Source organism: Sarcophilus harrisii, chromosome 2, assembly GCF_902635505.1.
Source record: "Sarcophilus harrisii chromosome 2, mSarHar1.11, whole genome shotgun sequence".
Lineage (NCBI taxonomy): Eukaryota > Metazoa > Chordata > Mammalia > Dasyuromorphia > Dasyuridae > Sarcophilus > Sarcophilus harrisii.
Window position 1 is genome coordinate 376029248 of NC_045427.1, and position 22438 is coordinate 376051685.

The window sequence follows — 22438 nt, forward strand, 5'->3', positions numbered from 1 at the left end:
CATTAGATTTAGGCCAAGGTCTCCCACTGCATCCAGGGCCATCTCAAGCCATCCTGATCTATATCTGGCCACTAGACCAAAATGGCTCTGGAGGGAAAATGTGAGGCAGGTAATCTTGCCCAATCGTCCCTCACTTAAATCCAATTCACTTGTGTTTCATGACATCACTTCTGTGATGATGTGGTCCTCTTCAAGAATGAAGAACAACAGCAACCTCTGTGAAGAAAAGCCTCTAAAAGAAGCCGCCCCAATGTTGTGAGTCTTAAATAAGATGACATATATATAATACTTCACAAACTTTAAGGTGCTATATAAATATCTTATTATTAGTGACATTATTTTTTTAGGAATTTTAAAAATAGGTATCTCATAAATATCTAGCATTCTCATCCCTTTCCTACTTTCACTAAAAAAGACAAAACAAAATGTGGGCTTGGGTCTACAAGAGAAGCAGATATTGACCTCACTTTTCCTTTCCAAATGACATCGGGTCCTTACATATGATTTTAGGGATAAAACAACTCTTTGAAGTAATAGCAAAACTACTCTGTGGGGAATAATAAGGTACAATTATAGGTCAGACTTGGTGTAAGATATTTTCCTGACTACTAAGAACATTACCATAAGAAAGTTAAATGAATTTGAATTTTCTAAATTCAATCATTGTCTTTATCTTTTTTCTATCTGTCTCTATCTCTTTCTGTCCCTCTGTCTCACTATATGTATCTCTCTCTCTGTCTGTCTCTTGTTAGTTTTAAACTGAGGTTCCCTGTTAAGCTGCTCTTAGTGTGGGTATTCAATAGCCCAATTGTATAGCTCAGACTTCTTGAGCTCAAGGAATCCATGAATCTTAGTCTTGGCCTCAGCCTTCCCAATAACAGCCTGTTTACATCTCACTCTCAAGCAATCATTTTAAATAATAGCTTTTTATTTTCAAAATATATTCAAAAATAGTTTTCAACATTTATCCTTGCAAAACCTTGTGCTCTAAATTTTCTTACTCCCTTCCCCTATCTCTTTCCCCAGATAGCAGGTGATTCACTCTATCTTAAACATGTACAGTTCTATACATATTAACACATTTATCATGCTGTACAAGAAAAACCATATCAAAAAGGGGGAAAATAGAAGGAAAAAAACAAGCAAACAACAGCAAAAAAGGTGGAAATATTATGTTGTGATCTACTTTCAGTTCCCACAGTCCTTTTTCTGGATCCAGATGGCTCTCTCCATTTCAAGTCTATTGGAATTGGCTTGAATCATCCATTGTTGAAAAGAGCTATGTCCATCATAATTGATTATCTTATGATCTTGTTGTGTACAATGTTCTTTTGGTTCTTCTCATTTCACGTAGCATCAGTTCATATAAGTCTCTCCAAGCCCCTCAGAAATCAATGTGCTGATCGTTTCTTATAAAATAATAATATTACATAATATTCATATACCATAACTTATTTGGCTATTCCCTGGCTCATGGGCATCCACTCATTTTCCAGTCCCTTGCCACTACAAAAAAGGTCAAACATTCATTTTAAAAAATTATTTTCTCTCTGTTTTTAGAAGATACAAAGATAGTATAGATGAGCATGGCCATTGAATAGGGAGCTGTCTTACTAGTCAGTGACCCTTGTGACAGTATAACTTTGTGGAAGTTACTATCTCAGTGACCTAGTTAATTCTCTCAGTCTAGGTTAGAAGTTTCTGAGCAGTTGTTTATATTACTAGAGAGAGTTTTCTTATGGGGAGTCGGTTGATAAAATTCTAGATTCCTACAAAAACAATTAAATCCTCCATAAGCTGTATTGAATTCTACAAAACTCAGTCATTTCCTCTGGACATCTTTTTCAAAGACCAATGGACTTTTTGCTCTTGAATCCAGAATTTCAAGGTTTCTTTGCATTCTTTTTTGCCTTTCCTCCCTTATCTCTTCACATTCAACTGAGTATAATTGGTTTTTAGATTTTTTTGAGAACCAGGACAGCCTCTCAGATCTGGTTGCTCTTTTTTTTTTTTTTCTTTCCATATTCTAAAGTGATTTATCTCAATGAAGTAAACTAACTGTGCGTGTGTACCATCTTTGCAGAAGAACAAAGAAACAGCCTCATCAACTCCAGTCTGGAATCTGTTGTCTCTTCAAATACCAACAGTATCCTCAACTCCAACAGCCCTCTGCAGCCCAGTGTGAACTCCAGTGACCCCGAGCTGGAGGTGATGAAGCCCACCAGGCCCAGCTCCCTGTAAGTTTGATGCTCACCAATTTATATCCCCCCAGTCTATTACTCTGCCACCCTGCCCCTCTCAGATCTGTCTGTATTGGAGTTACTTATCTCATGAAGCAACTTAAATTCTGTCTCAGAGCAGCCTTTCCTGTCATCATTTTCAGTTCTTAAAGCTTGCGTTTATATTCGCAACATGATGATTCTTGCCACTGGTGATGTTTTGTTTACTAGCTTTGTACTAACAGGGATCCTGCAGAGATGCCTCTAAGGATGACTTGAATCAACCTGGGCTTCTGGGCAAAGAAAATGATTTCTTTCTAGTGTTATGAGACTGCAGTGGGTACAGCAGATCTGTGTCTGTAACTCAGTATGTTTCCCTTGCTTCATTTTGTTTCATCACACACACTCCTCCCATTCTCTTTTCTTCTCTCTGCCTTTCCCGTTCCCCCCCATTACCGCCTTGGGAAGTTTTAGTGTCTTCCTGGATCCAGGCCTACAGGAAGAACCTGATGTGCTCATTTTATCCTTCTCCTCAGACCTCAGGATATACGTGAGGTCTCATGCCAGTGGCTTGTCTATCAAGGAAGAACTACTTGCTTAGTTTTTAGGGGGTTTGTGTGGACATCAGCACTGTCTCCAGTGCTCCATGGAGACCACACAGCTCTGTCCAGCTTGGGTGCTTTGTATCCTCACCCTCCAATTTTCAGTCTGCCCCTGGAGACCACTCCATGAATCATGACCCCAGGAATGCATGCATGAAGGGGGGAAGATAAAGGTTAGAACAACTGTACTTTGGGAAGCCTGTTTTCTCCAGGGTGGGGAAATTTTGAATTTATTCTGCTGTCCTAATCTTGGAGAATGTTGCAGAAGTTCAGACACAGGCATACTAAGTTGTTTCAGATAATTCTACTTGCATAATATAAGGTGTCCTGGCAAACTGAATGAGGGAGGAGAAATCAAGGTTTCCAACCTCCAGGCTCCAGCAATGTATATAAATCCATAAGATTATGATGGATCTATAATAAGTAAAATTCACCTCAAAATCTCTGCCTCATGGGAAGTATTCTGAAAGATGGTGAATGGTAGGGGAAAGTGAATTGGAGATGCCCTCAGGGTGGCCATCATGATGCAAATGTATTGATCATTTAATCTGAATTAATTCCAATAGAAAAAAAATCAGAATTTTATTTTCTAGCAGCTCTGGGTTCTCCCTCTGGTTTCTGTCAATAAAGTATCTTCATTCTAGGTTTGAGAAGGTTTTAACAATTATGATGGGGGGATAGAATAGAGCTCCTCTCTCTCTGGACACTCACCTCTGGACAGTGAAAATCTTCCATTTCCTTTAGGACAGAAGGAGAGAGACAGAGAGAAAGTGACAAAGAGATAGGAGAAGAGAGGGGGGCGGGGGAGAGAGAGAGAGAGAGAATGAATGTATGAGTGTGTGTGTGTGTGTGTGTGTGTGTGTGTGTGTGTGTGTGTTTGTGCATATGCATATAACGCTCAGGTATGTTCTTCACCCTTGGCTCTTCTATGGTATTCAAGTGGCTCCAGGCCATTTCTCTTCTGTTTTCTTTCTTTGTTTAATCTTCTGTGCCTGATAGTGGTTTATTGCTCAGTTAGAGGTTGAATTCCCAATCCATTTTGCCTAGTATCCCCAGATTTGGTTCAGTCAATACCAACTAATCTTAGCCTGTGGTCTCGGAAAGCAGCAGTCCCCTCCGAATGCTCTGTTGAGTACAGTGTGTACAAAGAGGATAGGGACAGAGGTTTTAAACCATTTCTGAAGGTTGTTATTGTGGATGAATGGGAAGGGAATTCTGGGTTATGTGTGTTACTTTGTGCAGCTTGCATTTCATAAAACACAAGGGGGTGGAGGGGAGTGGTTTGGCTTTCTTTATGTTTTTCAGCTCCATTTTTTCTTAAACCACAGTGTTCCAACCACATTGGAGTCTCCATTGCTACTTGCCAGCCAGGGAAGGTATGTCCCCATCAGGCTTCAGTGGGCAAACCAGTTCTTACCTGCTTAGCACAAAATATCCAGACTTGCTTGTTACAAGTGGTTGCAACTCTGGACTTAGAGAGTCAGGAAGCCTGAGTTCAGATCTCATTTCTGATGTTAGCTGTATGAAAATAGTTACCTCTTTGAACTTCAGTTCCCTCATCTATAAAATGAGAGTAATAAAACTCATTTTTCGTACCCTACAGAAGGGAACTGTGGAAAGGAGGTATATTTGTGTGCACACACATGTGTACATGTGTCTCATATAAGACAGAATATACAGTGTATTTTACAAACTTTAAAGTTCTACATACATTTTACCTATCAGAATTGTTATCTACCAGAAGGCATATCTTTGTTTAGATTGTCATGAGCTGGGAAGGACTTGGATAAAGTTTACTTCTCCCTAATCTGACAGCATCCATATCCAGTTGAATCCAGTCTAAGAAGCGTTTGCACCATTTTGGGGCAAGGGTTTGCTTCCTTGTTTCAGGGTTAGAAACAGAAGGAAAATCTGTCTCATTTAGTTTAAAGCCTCCATTGGGCTTAAACTAAATCAAGTAAAAGTTTAAGATCTTGAAAACTTGTTCTGAATAACCACAGTCATGGCATTTTACCCTGTTAAGTCTGAAGACCAACATGGAACTTTAAGCTTTTTTCTCAGTTACTCTCACATAAGGATGATGTCATTATTTCTTCTGTTGGTGATTATGAAACCAAACTCCCAGTGAGGGATACAATATTTTCTCATACTCCAAATGGTGATGAAACTATCACAAGTATTTTTCCCTCATTTGTATTGTCTACTCTACCTACAACTTGCTGAGTAGACAGTAATTTGAATTAGCAGTTAAGAGAGAGAAGTCTGACTTAATAAGGCATAAGTAATAAATAGAGCATATTATTTGGAATACTGTGTTCATGTTTGCTCATTTTCATTTTATATTTTGTGTGAAAGTCTGCACAAAAATTTTTGTACATAAGTGTGACTCCACCCTCCCCCTCCCCCCCCTTGGCTACTTGGTTTCAAACCTTGTCTAGAGACATGTTTATGTCAGATAGGATTTTCTCAACTTTTCAGATGAGGAAATTGATTTGTCAAGGGTCTAGTAAGTATTAATTCTGGGATTTGAACTGAGATCTTCTGATTGTAAGACAAGTGATTTTTTTTTTTTTTTTACCCCACACAGCCTTTACATAAGTACTTCCAAAAAGTAGCCAGTCATTCAAATAAAGAAAGGTCAAAAGAACTCTCCAACTTACTTGATTATTTTCTCTACAAGAGAGACAGTAAAGTCATGAAAGTTACTAGAAGAGGATTTTAGGGAAAACAAGAACTCTACATCTTTCTTTCCTTTTGCCTCCTTCCACAAGAGAAAGGAGGTCACTGCAGAGCCTAGGGAGACCAGTGGGGCACCAGTGAACTCATAGGGATCATAACCAAAAAATCTCATTTGCCCACCATCAGGGCATGGGGCTCATGGGGGAATGGTTTTTTCCTCGACAGCAGGAAATCTTTCTAATGCCCTGAAGGTAATCTTGTTCCTGTGGCTTGAATGGTCTTAGCACTAAATTAAGTGTGAAAGGTAATGTTAGGTTTCATTTCAGAGCCTTGCCAGGAAGGTGCTGCCAGAGACTCAACAAGCTCTTTAGGAAATATTGGTAGCCAAATAACAATCCAAATGAACATTCTGGAGAATTGAAAGATATAATACAATCACCTATCAGTCTTAAAACCAAGCCATCTAGTCATTACTGCACTCCTATTATGTGCCCAATATGGGCTTTGTAATGTAAGGACTCTGTTCAATTCCAAAATCAAGTATTTGTTAGCCATGTGACACTAGACAAATTTATTTAGCTTATATGAAACTCAATTTTCTCATTTTTAAAATGGGTTTTACACTATCACCTACCTCAAAGTTATTAAAATTAATGAAGTTAGATAATGTATATAAAGTATTTTGCAAAGTTTAAAAGATGGAATAAATATGAGCTATTATTATAATTTATTCTTTTCCAGAAGAAACTAGAGATGTATGGGTCAACCGGGTAGTACAGTGGGTAAAACACTGAGCAAGGTACTGGGCCTGGAGTTAAGAAGAACTAAATTCAAATCCTGCCTTAGGTTCTTCTTACTAACTGTGTGATTTTTTTTTTTTTTTTGGTTAATTTTTGTTAATTAAAAATTAAAAATTTCAAAACAATTAAGGAAGTCATTTAACTTTTGTTTGTCTCAATGGGAATGTACTGTGATAATTATAATGGGATAATAATTATGAAGCACTTAGCACAATGCATGGTACCTAGTAAGTGCTATAGAAATGTTAATTGCTATATCATTATTATTATAATTATTACAATTGTTACAAAAATTATCATCATTGCAAAATTCTTTGCACAGTGTCTGACACGTGCTATAGAAATATTAGTTACTATTATCATCATCAAATGCTTAGCACAATCCCTAGCATATAGCTAGCAGTATGTAAATGTTATCTGCTGCTGCTGTTATAGTTGTTATTATAATTATTATCACAGTTATAAGGTGCTTAGCACAATGCCTGGCACATAGTAAGTACTATATAAATGTTATTTCTATTATTATTATATAAAGTACTTGGCACATAGTAAGTACTATATAAATGTTGGTTCCTATTGTTATTATATGGCATGGTTCTTGTTTTCAAAAAGCTGTCAATATTAATGGGAAGACAAGGTATATTCTCATAAAATCAGTGAAAAGCAATATAAGCAGCCTGTAGAATGGTACAAATTATGAGTATTCTAGAATTCAGGGAAATGAAAGCTCTTTGCTGATTGGAGTATTTAGGGTCCATGTGACTTGGCTATCTATTTGACCAAAGGAAACCTGAGTGGCTTTGTATATATACTTCTCCAGTCTTTAATTTCCTCTCCCAAATGAGGGGCTATAGACTAGATGATATTTCAAATCTCTTCTGGATCTGAATCCTTAGGAAACCTGAATGACTGCAGATGAAGTAAGAGCTTGATGGGTCCAGTTTGAAACAGAGAGCATCCCAAATAGGGATTGTAGTTGGAATCAATACTGGAAGGAAGAGTGAATCTGACATGTGGTAGGCAGAAAATGAGTAAGAGGTTTGATATAAAGTAGGTTACTCTAAGGATTTTTAGAATCTTCTTTGAACGCAAATATCTCATAACTCTGTCTAAAACATTAAGAAACAAAAAAGAATTCATTGCTAATGACTGAGATAAAATGGAAGATGACTCAAAACTTGGAATCAAAAGCTAAAGAAAGTCTTTTATTCTAATCCTTGCTCCAGTGCTGATAGACTTAGACAGTTAACCATCCTTCACTATGACCGTAAACTCTTTCTTCAAATGGAGGAAATGGGGCCAGCCTACCTGTGTATTCCAAGGTCTTTGTGTTAGCTTGCTATATAGAAGAAACTAATTATATGATATATTTCATATTTACAACAGCTCTTTTTCTAGTAGCAAAGAATTAGAAAATAAGAGGCTGTCCATCATTTAGAGTATGTCTGAACAAATTGTGGTATATGAATGCACTAGAATGCTATTATATTGTAAGAAATGATGAGAGAGCTGATTTAAGAAAAACCTGAGAAGACTTGTATGAAATGATGATGCAGAGTAAAGCAAGAAAAACTAGAACAGTTTATATATAATGACAACAGTGTTATGTTGTATAAATTTAAAAAAAAAAAAAAAAGACTGTGACTTGAGATACCTGATTTGATTCAAATCAGATAACCAATAAAATATTCTGAAAAATGAAACTTTTTTGGGGATATGGCTGATGTTTCATTATTCATATTTATTTATTTATTTATTTTTATTTATTTAATAGCCTTTTATTTACAGGTTATATGCATGGGTAACTTTACAGCATTAACAATTGCCAAACCTCTTGTTCCAATTTTTCACCTTTTCACCCACCCCCTCCCCCAGATGGCTGGATGACCAGTAGATGTTAAATATATTAAAATATAAATTAGATACACAATAAGTATACATGACCAAACCATTATTTTGCTGTACAAAAAGAATCATGCTCTGAAATATTGTACAATTAGCTTGTGAAGGAAATAAAAAATGCAGGTGGGCATAAATATAGGGATTGGGAGTTCAATGTAATGGTTTTTAGTCATCACCCAGAGTTCTTTCTCTGGGCGTAGCTGGTTCAGTTCATTACTGCTCCATTGGAAATGATTTGGTTGATCTCATTGCTGAGGATGGCCAGGTCCATCAGAACTGGCCATCATATAGTATTGTTGTTGAAGTATATAATGATCTCCTGGTCCTGCTCATTTCACTCAGCATCAGTTCGTGTAAGTCTCTCCAGGCCTTTCTCAAATCATCCTGTTAGTCATTTCTTACAGAACAATAATATTCCATAATATTCATATACCACAATTTATTCAACCATTCTCCAACTGATGGGCATCCATTCAGTTTCCAGTTTCTAGCCACTACAAAAAGGGCTGCCACAAACATTCGTGCACATACAGGTCCCTTTCCCTTCTTTAGTATCTCTTTGGGATATAAGCCCAGTAGTAACACTGCTGGATCAAAGGGTATGCACAGTTTGATAACTTTTTGAGCATAGTTCCAAACTACTCTCCAGAATGGTTGGATTCATTCACAACTCCACCAACAATGCATCAATGTCCCAGTTTTCCAGCATCCCCTCCAACAATCATCATTATTTTTTCCTGTCATCTTAGCCAATCTGACAGGTGTGTAGTGGTATCTTAGAGTTGTCTTAATTTATTATGCATATTTATTACTAGGGTTTGATTCCCCACCCCCCACCCCTTTTTGTTTCCAATGGGGGTTGGTGCTGGAAGGAAAAGAAAAGAAAATTTTTGTTAATTAAAAATTAATTTGAAAACATAATTATATTATATATTTCTAATATTTTTAAGAGTTGTTTAAGAATTAAGAGTTTTTAAGGCCCTTTCAGATACTGATTAGAATTGAAAGAAGTTTAGAGGATATACAGACCAACCTTCTCATTCTTCCTCAGGTGAGGAAACTGAGGCCCAGAGAGGTTAAGAATTTGTCATATGTACTAGTACAGACCATAAAGTAAAGGAAGTTTGTTTTTTTTTAACCTAAGAGTATGATTCATACCATGATATTGTCTCCTCCTCTCAAAGTGTCATGGAATTAGCCATCAGTAGACCCCCAAGTTCCAATGCTGGACTCACCACTTGTTAACTATATAATCATGAGCCATTTGCCTCATTTTTTGGAGCTTCACTTGCTTTATCTTTTAAAAGGGCATGATTTGACCAGATCATTGCTGAAATTAATATGGGAACTTAAAATCTTTTAAAATTATTTTATTTTATTTTCAATAGTATTTTATTTTTCCAAATACATGCACAGATAGTTTTCACTATTCACTTTTGTAAGATTTTGTGTTCCAAATTTTTTCCCTTCATCCCTTACCTTCCCCCTTCCCAAGACAGCAAGCATTTTTATATAGGTTAAATACGTGTAATTTTTTTACACATATTTTCATATTTCTCATGTTATGAAAGAAAAATCAAACCAAAAGAGGAAAAAAAAAAAAAACATGAGAAAGAAAAAACAAACAAGCAAGCAAAAAAGGTGTAAAGTACACATTCAGACTCCATAGTTCTTTCTCTAGATGCATCTGCATGGCATTTTCCATCCCAAATCTATTACAATTGCTTTGAATCTTAGCATTGCTGAGAGGAGCCAAATCCATCATATATCACATAATATTGTTGTTATTGTGTACAATGTTCTTTTGGTTCTGTTCAGTTTACTCAGCATCAGTTCATATAAATCTTTCCAGGCTTTCTGAAATCAGCCTGCTGATCTATATTCTAAAGCAGCATCTGAATTATGTCCTTTCCTTACCTTCCAAAATAACTTTGTATTTACAATATAGCTCGTGTTGAGGTACATTTATATACCTTGTTTCCTCACAATAAAATGGAAACTCCTTGGGGACAAGGGACTATTTTGTTTATTCATTCCCTAAAGTAACTTTGACAGCAGATAGGGGCGTTTTAATAAATGTTTGTTGAGCTGAATATAAAATGATTGAATTAGCAAAGGAAAGAATTCACTATGCTGAGAGATCCAGGTTTTTAATTCTCACAAAGGTATATCTCTCTTTGTCTTTCCTTAATGGACCCCACCCAAAAACTGACTGCCCCATCAACAACAATATCATTCTTCTTTACCCACCCCTACTTCTCTCCCCCCAACACACACACAGAAGCATTCTCAAGTCATTTCTGGTGACCTAACTGGTTGGTCTGCCAAATTCCTGAAGGACCTGCCAAAGCCAAATATCCCCTCACATCTCAGTGGCCAGTGAGCTGTTGCAGAACGACCTTGGGAATTTAATGGATAAACAGAGCTTGATTCAAGTAAAAATGTTTCTGTTTTTGGAACCCTCCTGTCTCCTTCAAAGACTTAATTTGACTTCTCTCTGATTAAACCTCTGGAGAATTAATTGCTTGGAGAAGTCTATATAAAACTTGACAAATGGGTGATCTGTAGTCTCCTTTCTATCACCTCACGCTTCCAAAATCTTGGTAGGAATCTGTTTAAAAACAACAACAACAACAACAACAAAAAACACCAGTCTTTCTCACTCTGTGATTGAATTTGATTTTCCTAGGATCATCACATTTTTGGGATGGCATGCAGAGACTTTATTTATTTTTTGGGAAACAAATCAGCTTACACATAATAGTGACATGTCATCTTGGGCCATTTCCTTTATCTACAAAATGAGGCACTTGGATTAAGTGACCTCCAAAGTCCCATGTAATTCTAAATCTGTGTTCCTATGATCTTAGCCCTAACCTCTAGACAGCATGTGGGAATTCTTCTCTTTTCTGATTAAAGGGATCATCTTTCAAGACCTTTAGGATACCTGAGCTTGTCAATTTAGACACTTTATAAAAATCGTTATTTAAAGGCAATGTCCTCACAGATATCCTTCAGGTGGAACTAAATCATATTAAAACAAGGGACTTTCTCCTGTTTCTCATCTTGCACAATGACACTGTCATTATTCTGTTGTTTGATTTTTATATTTTAAAGGTATTTTGGCTTGTATTAGGAAAGAAAGTAGGAAGCTACTAAACCTTTAAAAAGTTGAGAGAAAACACACACACACACACACACACACCCTATCTTTGCAGAGATGGGGAACTATGGGTATGGGATTTTGCAAGTACCTATTAGACAGGACTGATGTATTGGTTGGTTCTGTTGAATTTGTTTTATCTTTCTTTTTTCTTTTGAACTTTTTTCATATAATTTGCTATGAGAGATGGCTTGCAATATAAGGGGAGAACACATTCAGAAATGACGATTTTTTTTTAAACAATAGATGATAATAAAAATAAGATAAACATTTTTTAAAGTACTATTTCTTCCCTGTTAATCAAAGTAAACCCCAGCTCAGCTATCTTCTTTTGACACTTAAAGGAGGACCTCCCAGCAAACATGAAGAGTTAGGGTCATTGTTCTCAAAAAGATGCTGAAGTGCACACAAGGCAGTGTGCCTGCCACTTATAAAACCATTTTCAGGTCAAGTCAAATTAGTAATAGATCAGTAAGGAAAGTCCTACTGCTCTGGGGCTTGTATGTACAAAAATTAGCTTGGTACCATCATATCTAGATTCATAGGAATAGAACTTAAAAGTCAAAAGAAACCTGGAAGGTCACCTAGCCCAAACCATTTATTTTATAAATCAGGAAAGCAAGGCTTATAGGTATTAATGGATTTGCCAAATCCACGGCTAGAAGTCGTAGTTATAAGAGTTGGGTTTTTGAACCTAGGGTCCTATGATACCAAATTCTACCATTTTTCCATTGTACCATACTGATAAATAAATCAAAAAGGTAGGACCTCCAAACTTTCATCTTATCATTTATTCTTGCTTATGGTACAACATAACAATTTTGAAATTAATAAATAAGTGCCATGTTAATTTTTGTTAATGCTAAACTTTTTACATGTCCCAGTTTGTGCTTCTTATAGCAAAAATCAACTCATATAACTTGCTTGTTTATTTATAATGTAAATGAAAGGAAATTGTTACTGTGTGGGGAAAAGGACGGGGAATTCTCTATAGATAGGGAAGTCTGTTAGTTCTCCCTAGCTACCTGAGTTTAAGCCACCATCAGAGACAGTTTTCAATAGCTGAGTATTAGAGAAGACATAGGATAAAAATAGCTTCTCACTTCTGATTTCCTTACCAGGGAAGTTTATTTTTTTATTGTTTTTTTTTTTTTTTTTTTCTAATTCACTGCAGTTGTTGTTGGTGAATAGCAATCAGAAAGTAGAAGGATCAGTAGAAGAGGAAAACTCTAGAGCTATAAGAACTAGCAATGCTTTGAGTCAGTCCACACATACTTCCACTTCCTCATCGGCCTGTGTCAAGCAAGAATTCTAAGCTAGATTCTAAAGGAGGTGCCCAATTTCCCAACATGCTTTTGTTTTTAAAAACAAACATTGATGAAACAATAGTAAATACACATATGTTGATTAATAATGATGGTACTGGAGCATCTAGGTGATGCAATAGATAGAGCACCAGCCCTGAAGTCAGGAGGACCTGAGTTCAAATTTGATCTTAGATATTTAATACTTCCCAGCTGTGTGACCCTGGGCAAGTCACTTAACCCCAATTGTCTTAACAAAAAAAATAATAACAAGTAAATAAATAATTGAATAGGTAGATAGATAGATAGTGATAGTGCTGAGATTGATGGTTACATCCTAATGTAGATCTTTGAATTGATGAAGCACTGACAGCCAAGAAGAAAGTTGATGGTTTTATTCTGTCTGTCTTCACCTGTATTTCTGGCAATACTGAGATTAAAGAAAAGAAAAAAGAAATTTCTCCCTATCATAATCTTCTCCCTGAAATATTCAAGATGCTAATTTCTCAAAACTTAATATATCTCAGTGCAAGAGAACCTCATATATAACCAACTCAAAGAAATCAAGTTTTTACTTTAGAAACACAGGCATTTTTCACTAGTCTTTTTCGGGTGTCTTTGGCTTCTTCATTTGACTTCATTTCAGTCATGTTCATTGACACCTACTCCCTGGCTTTGCCCTTCTTTCCCAGACAGCACTCCTATTCCAAGCTATGCTGGGTACCCTGACCCCCATTGGCATCTTAATAGTTACCCGAACCCCATTGTCACCAAATTATTCTAAGCTGCACTCATTTTGTGTCTTTGGAGGGTGTTGTTATTGTGAGAAATGTCCTTTACCCCTCCCTCTTCTTTTGACTGGCTCTAAGTTAGTTTCCCTTGTTCCAGCCAAAGCCTCACTCACCAATCAGGAACTTGACAAGCCTTTTACTTGGTTAAGGCTCAAAATTCCTGTCTGATGACCAATCAGATCTTTATGTGTTTGCTTTTAGTGGTTCTTTTTTTTTTTTTTTTTTTTAATGGAAAAACTGCTCTATTTGACCCACACAGTTCATGAGTCAGCAGGGTTTCTTTCCCATGCCAGATGTCTGTCAGTGGGAAAAAAAAGATGGGAGATGAGGGTGTTTACAAATGAAGGTTCACCATCCAGCATGATGAAGATCCCACATGGAAAACTTGGTTCCTTCCCTTCCCTGCTTCCCTTACACATACCTTTTTGTTGTTGTTGTTGTTGTTTTGTTTTAATCCTCATACTCTAAAGATGAGGAACAATATGACGTCCCACTTCTATTGCCTTCTGGTTGTTTGACCCTTTGTGACTGACTGAATCACAAGTCCAATCAAATAATCCCACACAGTCCTCCATCTGCATCAGTGGGTTTCAATGAAAGAACTGATGAGATTATAAATTTAGAGCTGAAAGGAACTTTGAAGTACATTAAATTTTAACCTCTTTCATCCTCCACTTTGCTGATGATGAAATGAGGCTTGGAGGAATTAAAATGACCTGCCTTGGACAAAACTAGTCCTCCTGACTCCTTGTCCAGTGCCTTTTCTAGAGCAAAAAAAATACTGTAGAATTCCAAAGCTCTGTTATATTACTATTTAATTTACACTTTCATTTCAAATGAATGGATCACATGGAACACAGAATATGTTCAAATACCCACCAACTATAAGCAAATCCACATTTTAAATGAATGAACCTTATTTTATGATTGGGAAAAATCCCTGTAACTAACTTAATGATCTCAAATTATTCCAGTGTTTGGGGTGTGATTTTTTTTTTCTTGAATTTTGTCTGTTTTATCATGCCGTGAACATTCTCAATATCATGATCATTTCAAATTCTCAAATGCTGTGGTCTTTTGAGATCTCTGTTGGAATCCTTACAAGCTGTTAAGTCATTAGAATTGATAGAGACAATAATTATCTAATTTAGCATGGTTCAGTATGATTGATCTGATCTTAAAAGGAGATGCTATGGGCCAGAACTTGAAACAAGGTACTAATTGGAACTGATAGAAACAATGCTTTTGTTCACACCTTTAGAGAGCTCATATAAGCAAGAAGCTCTTAGGGCCAGAGAACACACTGGGACAGACACAGAGCACTCTGGGAGATTGAGAGCCAGAAGACCTCTCTCAGAGGCAAGACAGATTCATTCCAACTTTGACCTTGGTGCTGGCTGGAGACATTTGGAAGAAGAGAAGCCGAAGTTGGCAGAGGCAAAAGATTAGCGGCTAGAGCTCTTGGAGCCAAGGAGAGATAGGCCTCTAAGAAAGCTTACTAGGCTCCAAGAAGAAGATTCAGAAACCAGAGAAAATAAAGGATTTGGACTTTAAACACCTGGCAATATTTGAGGTAATTATTACTTGGAACGGAAACTAAGGCTGCCTCCAGAAAACCTCCCCAAGAAACCTGCTCAGAGAGAACCATTATATATATATATATATTTTTTATTTAATAGCCTTTTATTTACAGGTTATATGCATGGGTAACTTTACAGCATTAACAATTGCCAAACCTCTTGTTCCAATTTTTCACCTCTTACCCCCCCCCCCACCCCCTCCCCTAGATGGCAGGATGACCAGTAGATGTTAAATACATTAAAATATAAATTAGATACACAATAAGTATACATGACCAAAACGTTATTTTGCTGTACAAAAAGAATCAGACTTTGAAATATTGTACAATTAGCTTGTGAAGGAAATCAAAAATGCAGGTGGGAATTCAATGTAATGGTTTTTAGTCATCTCCCAGAGTTCTTTCTCTGGGCATAGCTGAGAACCATTACATTTTAAAGAAGAGAACACCACAGATCTCCATCCAAAAAATATATATGCTTTGATGTTGTTCAGAATTGAATGAAAATGAATATGCAATCCAGATAAATAAAGGTCATAAAAATTGTTCTAGAAACAAAACGTTTTTAATCACTTTTTAAAAATATCTTTGTTAGGAATTTATATGACCATGGTCAAGTGTTTTAACCTCCTAGGGCCTTTTCATTCATCTGTAAAATGAGACAGTTTGAGAACTCTCTAAGAACTTTTCCAACTGTAAGATACTATAATCTGTGAAAAAAGCAGATGCTAATTTGTGTGGGGAACAAATGTAGCTCCAAACAAAATTAGGACTTCAGTTTTAGTCTGTCCTGGCATGGAGCCTATAAAAACAAGTAGCATCAACTTCTTTTTTAACTTTTATTAAATTGATCTGTCAGGCATGGCATGGGATGTGGAGATCATAGAATTAAAATTTCTGAAATCTCCCCATGTCTAAAATTTACTCACTTGCATGTAAAATTCCATTTCCTTCAAAGCTCAACTCTGACTCCTCTCAATTCCTGTTGAGTACTACTGTCTCTTCTCCAAAACGTTTGTGTATAGATATATGTGCGTATGTATGAATATATGTGTGCATATCTTTCCCCTCCTCCCCAATAGTATATAAGTAAATATAGAAACCATTTCGACTTTGGCTTCATTTCTCCAGTACATAATTTAAAGCCTGCCTGGCCCTTAGTAAATTGTTAATAAGTCCTTGCTGATTGATTAGTTTAGGCAAGGGGCAATCTCATTTTGCATTCTTATGTTGTGATGATGTCTTAACTTGAATTGGATGTGAGACAAATCTGCCTTCAGAGTTACTGAAGTTCAGTGGTAAGATAAATGTCAAGATGACCAACAGTGACCCACGGTGCAGTGGGTGACCTTAATTTTTCTAAATTAAAGTCTTTCCCAAGTCTCAGTTTGTTTGAGACAATGTTCATTCGATGAAAAAGACTAGGTAAGGGGGAGGAGGGTCATGTGTATATTTGTTGTTGTTATTGTTGAGGCAATTAGGGTTAAGTGACCTGCCCAGGGTCACACAGCTACGAATTGTTAAGGGTCTGAGGTCAGATTTGAACTCAGGTCCTCTTAGACTTCAGGACTGGTGCTTTATGCACTGTGCCACCTAGCTGTCCCAAGGTAAGAATTGAGACCAAAGATGACCCCATTTACTTTTACAAAAATATCAGTCTGGGAGGGGAAGACTCAAAGTTTTGACCAGAACTGCCTAGTATACATATCAGTGACATTTCTGATAATTCAGTTAAATTCTTCAAGAATTCATTTAGCTTAATGTGTACTAGGTCCTGTGTTAGATGGTGCAAACAGTGATTGCTTGTTGGTTAACTACAAATAATTTTTTTTTAAGTTAACGTTTTCCTGGAGCATATAACACAGGATCTTTGAACTAGATCTGGAAAGAAATCCTAGAGTTCATCTAGTCACCCTACTTTGTCCAAGGTGGAATAGGTTGTACCAGGGGTGGAATTTGAACTTGAGGTCCTCTGAGAGCTGGTAGCCTAAATTACATGTCAGTATGAAGTATAAAAACAGTAAATACAAAGAATTTTCAGGAGGGAAGAAGTACAAACTGCTTGGAGGAGAAGGGAGTTAAGAAGAGTTCCTTATAGGAAGTGATTTTCCCCCCCTCAATTATATGTAAAAGAAAATTTTAATTTAAATTCCAAATTCTCTCCCCATCTTTGAGAAAGCAAGCAATTCTATATAGATTATACATGTGAAATCATTCAAAACAGTGCCATATTGACCATGTTCCAAAAAGCAAGACAAAAAAGAAAAAGAAAGTTTAAAATATCTATACTTCAATCTGCTTTCAGCATCTATCAGTTCTCAGGAGTTAGACAATATTTTTCATCATAGGAAGTAATGTTTGAACTGAGCCTTGAAGGAAGTTCAGAATTAATTTCAAAAGACAGAGGTGAGTAAAAAGGCCAAGAGGTAAGCCTGTATAAGAACTTTGAGTTGGAAAACAGAACAGGTAACAGGACACTAATCTCTGTGCATGTTGTGTGCCCCATCAATAAAATGCAAACTCTTTGAGAACAAAGACAGTTTCATCTTTGTCTTATATATAATTTTCAAAACTGGTTGAGACCAGTCAGTTTATTTGAGTAGTGCAGTTAGTAAGACCAAAATCAGAGCTTTGACCATGAGGTATTAATGAGGTACAATTAATATGCACATCAAAAGGCTGTACCTCCCATAGACAGAGTCTATAGATAAGCTCAAAATTCTCTGTAATTTAAAAAAGAAAATCTATGACTATATAGGCCAACTCAGAAGCAGCATCTATAAAGGAATTTGTTATCAACAATAATAATTATAATAACTATATTTATATGTCTTTAAGTTGACAAAATGCTTTACAAATCTCTCGTCTGACCCTCAAAACACTTCTGGGAGGTAGATGCTATTATAAGTCCCATTTTGCAAGTGAGGAAACTGAGGCAGACAAGTTAAGTGACTTATCCAGGTCACAAGCTAGTAAATTGCAAAGGTCAGATTTGAATTCAGGGCCTTGTGACTCCTGGCCCAGAATTCTATCTATGTTGCCACCTAAATACCAGATACCTTTTAGAAATGTTATAGTGGGGAAGGGAACCCTCTCACCTTGCACAGTAGCATGACTATAGAGAGAGTAAAAGTGAATTCTTAGTAGAGCAGAACTTCTCTTATGTTTTTCTTTCAAGTCCTCTCCTTGCTCTTGTTAACTTCAATTCCTTCAGGCCAATTAGCCTTTGTCAGAAGGCTATGGTGTTAATGTATTTAGAAAACCTCTTCCTAAACATTTAGCAAGTCTTTGGAGTACATAGAAGTCTCCTGAGAAATAGGACATCCTCCCATGTGCTAGCTCTGAGCAGCTTCTGCAGTGTGAATTAACTTTGGTTGGGTGGACACCACAGATGTCTGATCCAGCTGTAGATTCTCGGCTGTTTATGATGTTCATATTTATGTATTCAGTTTATGGTTCTGACCCTTGAATGAGGGGAAAAACCCAAATGTGGGAATAATAATACATCAAGAATAGATACAGCAGAAGTAACAAGCAATGATATTAGTTAAATCAATAAAAAGCACTGATTTGAAAAGGCGTGCTGTAACTGCCTGGGAGGTCAGCAAACTGGGGCATTTACTGCTGAAGGCCGCCAGGACCTAGCCTGTTGCTTCCTTTCTGGGTGGAGCTGATATGAACCGTGCTAGTAAGACCAGCTTCCCAAGATTTCCCAATTGTGACCTTTGAAAGAATTTAATTTCTATAAGTCATGATTCTTTAGGGATGTTCCAGTGGCTTTTTTGGATGCCCAATTGGATTCAATTCTTTTAACCCTTTTTATTCATGATTTTTTAACAAAATATCAATTGATTAACAAGCATTTCATAAGCACCTGTAAAGTCAAGCATCAAGCATTTAAGGGCCTGTTGTATGTCAAGTAGTGTGCTAGTACTGAGAATATAAAGACAATGTCCTTTCCCCTTCATGATCTTACATTCTTTTAAGAGAAGCATTCCTCATTTCCCTCTATCTAGCTGAGACATATTCTGATTGTTATAAAACATGCTTATGCATATACATACACACATACATACACACACACACACACACAAGTGCACATGGAGGACTATACCTGCCCATACTACAGACTACAAGATGAATGAGAGATTCTTCTGAAGTTCTCTCTAATGCAAGAAGTTGCATCCATTTGTCACTTTGACTTGAGATTTGTTGGGTTTGTTGTGGATTTTTTAGGCTTTTTAAGCATTTGGAGACATAGTGTGGTGGGAAGAACTCTGGATGACATGTGAGGAGGACTGGATTCAAGTCTCAACTACAATATTTACTGTATGATGGTGAGAAAGTTAATTCACCTCAGTAAATTTTGGTTTCCCATCTGTAAATTAGAGAGAATTTTAACTTGCCCCCCTTTCCATATAAGATGATTATGTTAAGTCTATCATAATTGGTCATCACATAATGTTGCCATTACTGTGTGCAATATTTTGGGGCTTCTGCTCGCTCAGCATCAGTTCATGTAAGTCTTTCCAGGCTTTTCTGACATCAGCTTACTTAGGATATAGGATACAGGAAAGCCGCCAGGACCTAGCATGTTGCTTCCTTTCTGGGTAGAGCTGAAATGAACAGTGCTATCTCATCATTTCTTATAGAGCAACAATATTCCATTACATTTATATACCATAATACCATGAAGTATGATTTGGGCAAGGCGGTTTTATTTCTTCCAGCAATTTCTTTTTCAGGAGTCATCTCTTTTCATGCCTCCATATGTGTATTGAACTAGAATTTTCTTTTGTGTATCAGGGAACACATGTTCCTTAAACTGGAAGAATGCAAGCATTATCTCTGTATGCCCTGCTAATATGTTCCCTCCTAGGTGAGGACTGGTGTTGCTGGTGCTTTTCAATGAGTATGTCAGAAATGCATAACCAAGGGATACAGCAGGTATAAGAAAACAATTTTTTTTGCCCCTGGGCCAAAGCCTACTTAATACCTATGGTATCTCTTTGAGGACCTAGATTACATGTGCCAGAGAGATCTACACAGGAGTGTAGCACTTTACCCCTCTAGAACTCCTCCTTTTAACTACCTACTGAGGGCTTCCTCACAAAGAAAAACTTATGCTTTCTAATGTGCAGGAACATAAGGGACAATAGATTTTATTCAGAGGAAACAAATAAGAGGAGAAAAAAAGAAATGTTCTTTTTGGGATATTTTAACTGAAATTGGAACGTTTAAGATATTGATGCAGTAACCTCTCCAGTTTCTCTCCTTTGTCTAGTCTACTCAATCTGGCTAATATCCACACACTTAAAGCTTCTTTTTTACAAGTGTGCTAATTCTTAAAGGAACCAAAAAAGTCCATTTTGAAGCTAAGCTCCCTCTCTCCAGTATTAAGGATAGAATGTACCTAATTAGATGGTGAACACTTGAAATAAATAAATAAATAAACGAACACACACACACACACACACACACACACACATATATATATAATTTAATTTTTTTTGGAAGGGGGACTACATTTCTGGTTGAAGTTGCAAAGCCCTAACATGGGAAATTAGTTTCGTATTTTTATGACAGCTTTCCAAAGGTTGCAATGTACTTCTCACCAAACTACACATAAATTGCCCTCAGGAATTCTGAGTTCAGCTGGCTTGAGCTATATATAGTTTTCTCACCTAATATTCATCTCTCACTCTTAATCCCGTGAGCCCCCTCCCCTCTAAAATGCTCCATTTACTGAAGAATATAGATTGAGAAAACCTTAATTCTTGCATTTCATGGTCATGTGTGACTTTGCTAGGGTTATTCAATAATAATTAGCAGTTGTCCTGGCAACCTCAGACCCAACACAGAAAACACCTGCGCTCATATTACCATCTTCAACCTTCTATCCAATAAGTCCAAACAATTTAAAGGCAAACCACCTGTCCAGTGTTAATGAGGAAAAAAAGGACTATTAAGTAACCTTCTTTTTCTTCCTTCCACTGTTCTATTACTGAGAAGAGACAGCAACAGGAAATCTTTGGTGATTGGTTAAATTATAATATTTTAAAGTTACTTAAAGAGGGAGAATGGAAATCTTTGGTGATTGGTTAAATTATAATATTTTAAAGTTACTTAAAGAGGGAGAATGGAAATCTTGGGTTTGGAGTGGGGTGAATGATTTCTTCTTCTTCTTCTTCTTCTTCTTCTTCTTCTTCTTCTTTTTTAGTATTTAATAGTATTTTTTTTCCCCCAATTCTATGTAAATGTAGTTTTCAACATTCATTTTTGTAAGATTTTAAGTTCCAAAGTTTTTATTCCTATCTCCCTCTCTTCCTACCCTCTTTCCCAAGACAGCAAGCAATATAGTTATACATGTTTAATCATGTTAAACATGTTTCCACTTTAGTCATGTGGTGAAAGAAAAATCAGAACAAAAGGGAAAACTACGAGAAAGAAAAATTAAAAACCAAAACTATTTTTGAAAATAGTATGCTTCATTCATTCTACTTGATTGAGGCAAATGTCCAGTACATTTAAATTAAGTCAGACTGCAAAGTTTTTTTGAAGGACAGAATGAGAGGTTAGTTCTTGACCTTCTGGGCAATGGGAACACAGTAAAAATAGTAGAGAATGTGGAGTAGTTATGATCTACTATAAGTTTTTTGAGGGGGAGAAATCATTCTTTTCAAGTCACATTAAAATAACTAACCAAAAGAAAAGAAAAAAAAAATATGATTCCATCTGCATTCAGACTCAATATTTCCTTCTTTGAATGTGGATAACATTTCCCATCACAAGTCTTTTGAATTGTTTTGGATCATTGTATTGCTAAGAAGAGCTAAATCTATCATAGGTAGTCATCACATAATATTGCCATTACTGTGTGCAATATTTGGGGGGAGGGGTCTGCTCACTTCAGTATCAGTTCACATAAGTTTTTCCAAATTTTTCTGAAATCAGCCTGCTCATTTCCTATAGAGTGATAATATTCCATTACAATTATATATCATGTTATTCAGTCATTCCCCAATTGATGGACATCCACTCAATCTCCAATTCTTTGCCATCACAAAAAGAGCTGTTAGAAACATTTTTGTATATGTGTATTCTTTTCCCTCTTTTATGATCTCTTTGAGATACAGAGCCAGTAGTGACATGGCTGGATCATAGAGTTTGCACAGTTTGATTGCCCTTTGGGCATAGTTCTAAATTGCTTTGCAGAATGGTTGGATCAGTTCACAACTTCACGAACAGTGTATTAGTGTTCCAATTTTTCCATATCTTCGCCAAAATTTATTTTCTTTTTCTGTTATATTAACTAATCTAATGGGTGTGAGGTAATACCTTGGAAGTGTTTTAATCTGCATTTCTCTGATTAATAGTGATTTAGAGTATTTTTTTCATA

At 36.5% G+C, this 22438-nt stretch overlaps 1 protein-coding gene across 7 annotated transcripts in view; it reads left to right on the forward strand.

The window, feature by feature from the left end:
* The window catches only part of ARHGAP26 (Rho GTPase activating protein 26), a 514081-nt gene that overhangs the window by 425407 nt on the left and 66236 nt on the right, over nucleotides 1-22438 (forward strand). For all 7 annotated transcript variants that reach the window (XM_031953469.1, XM_031953472.1, XM_031953473.1 and 4 more), the window contains one exon: nucleotides 2084-2237. In XM_031953469.1, the coding sequence (XP_031809329.1) occupies nucleotides 2084-2237 (154 nt within the window). The remainder of the gene's footprint in view (nucleotides 1-2083; nucleotides 2238-22438) is intronic.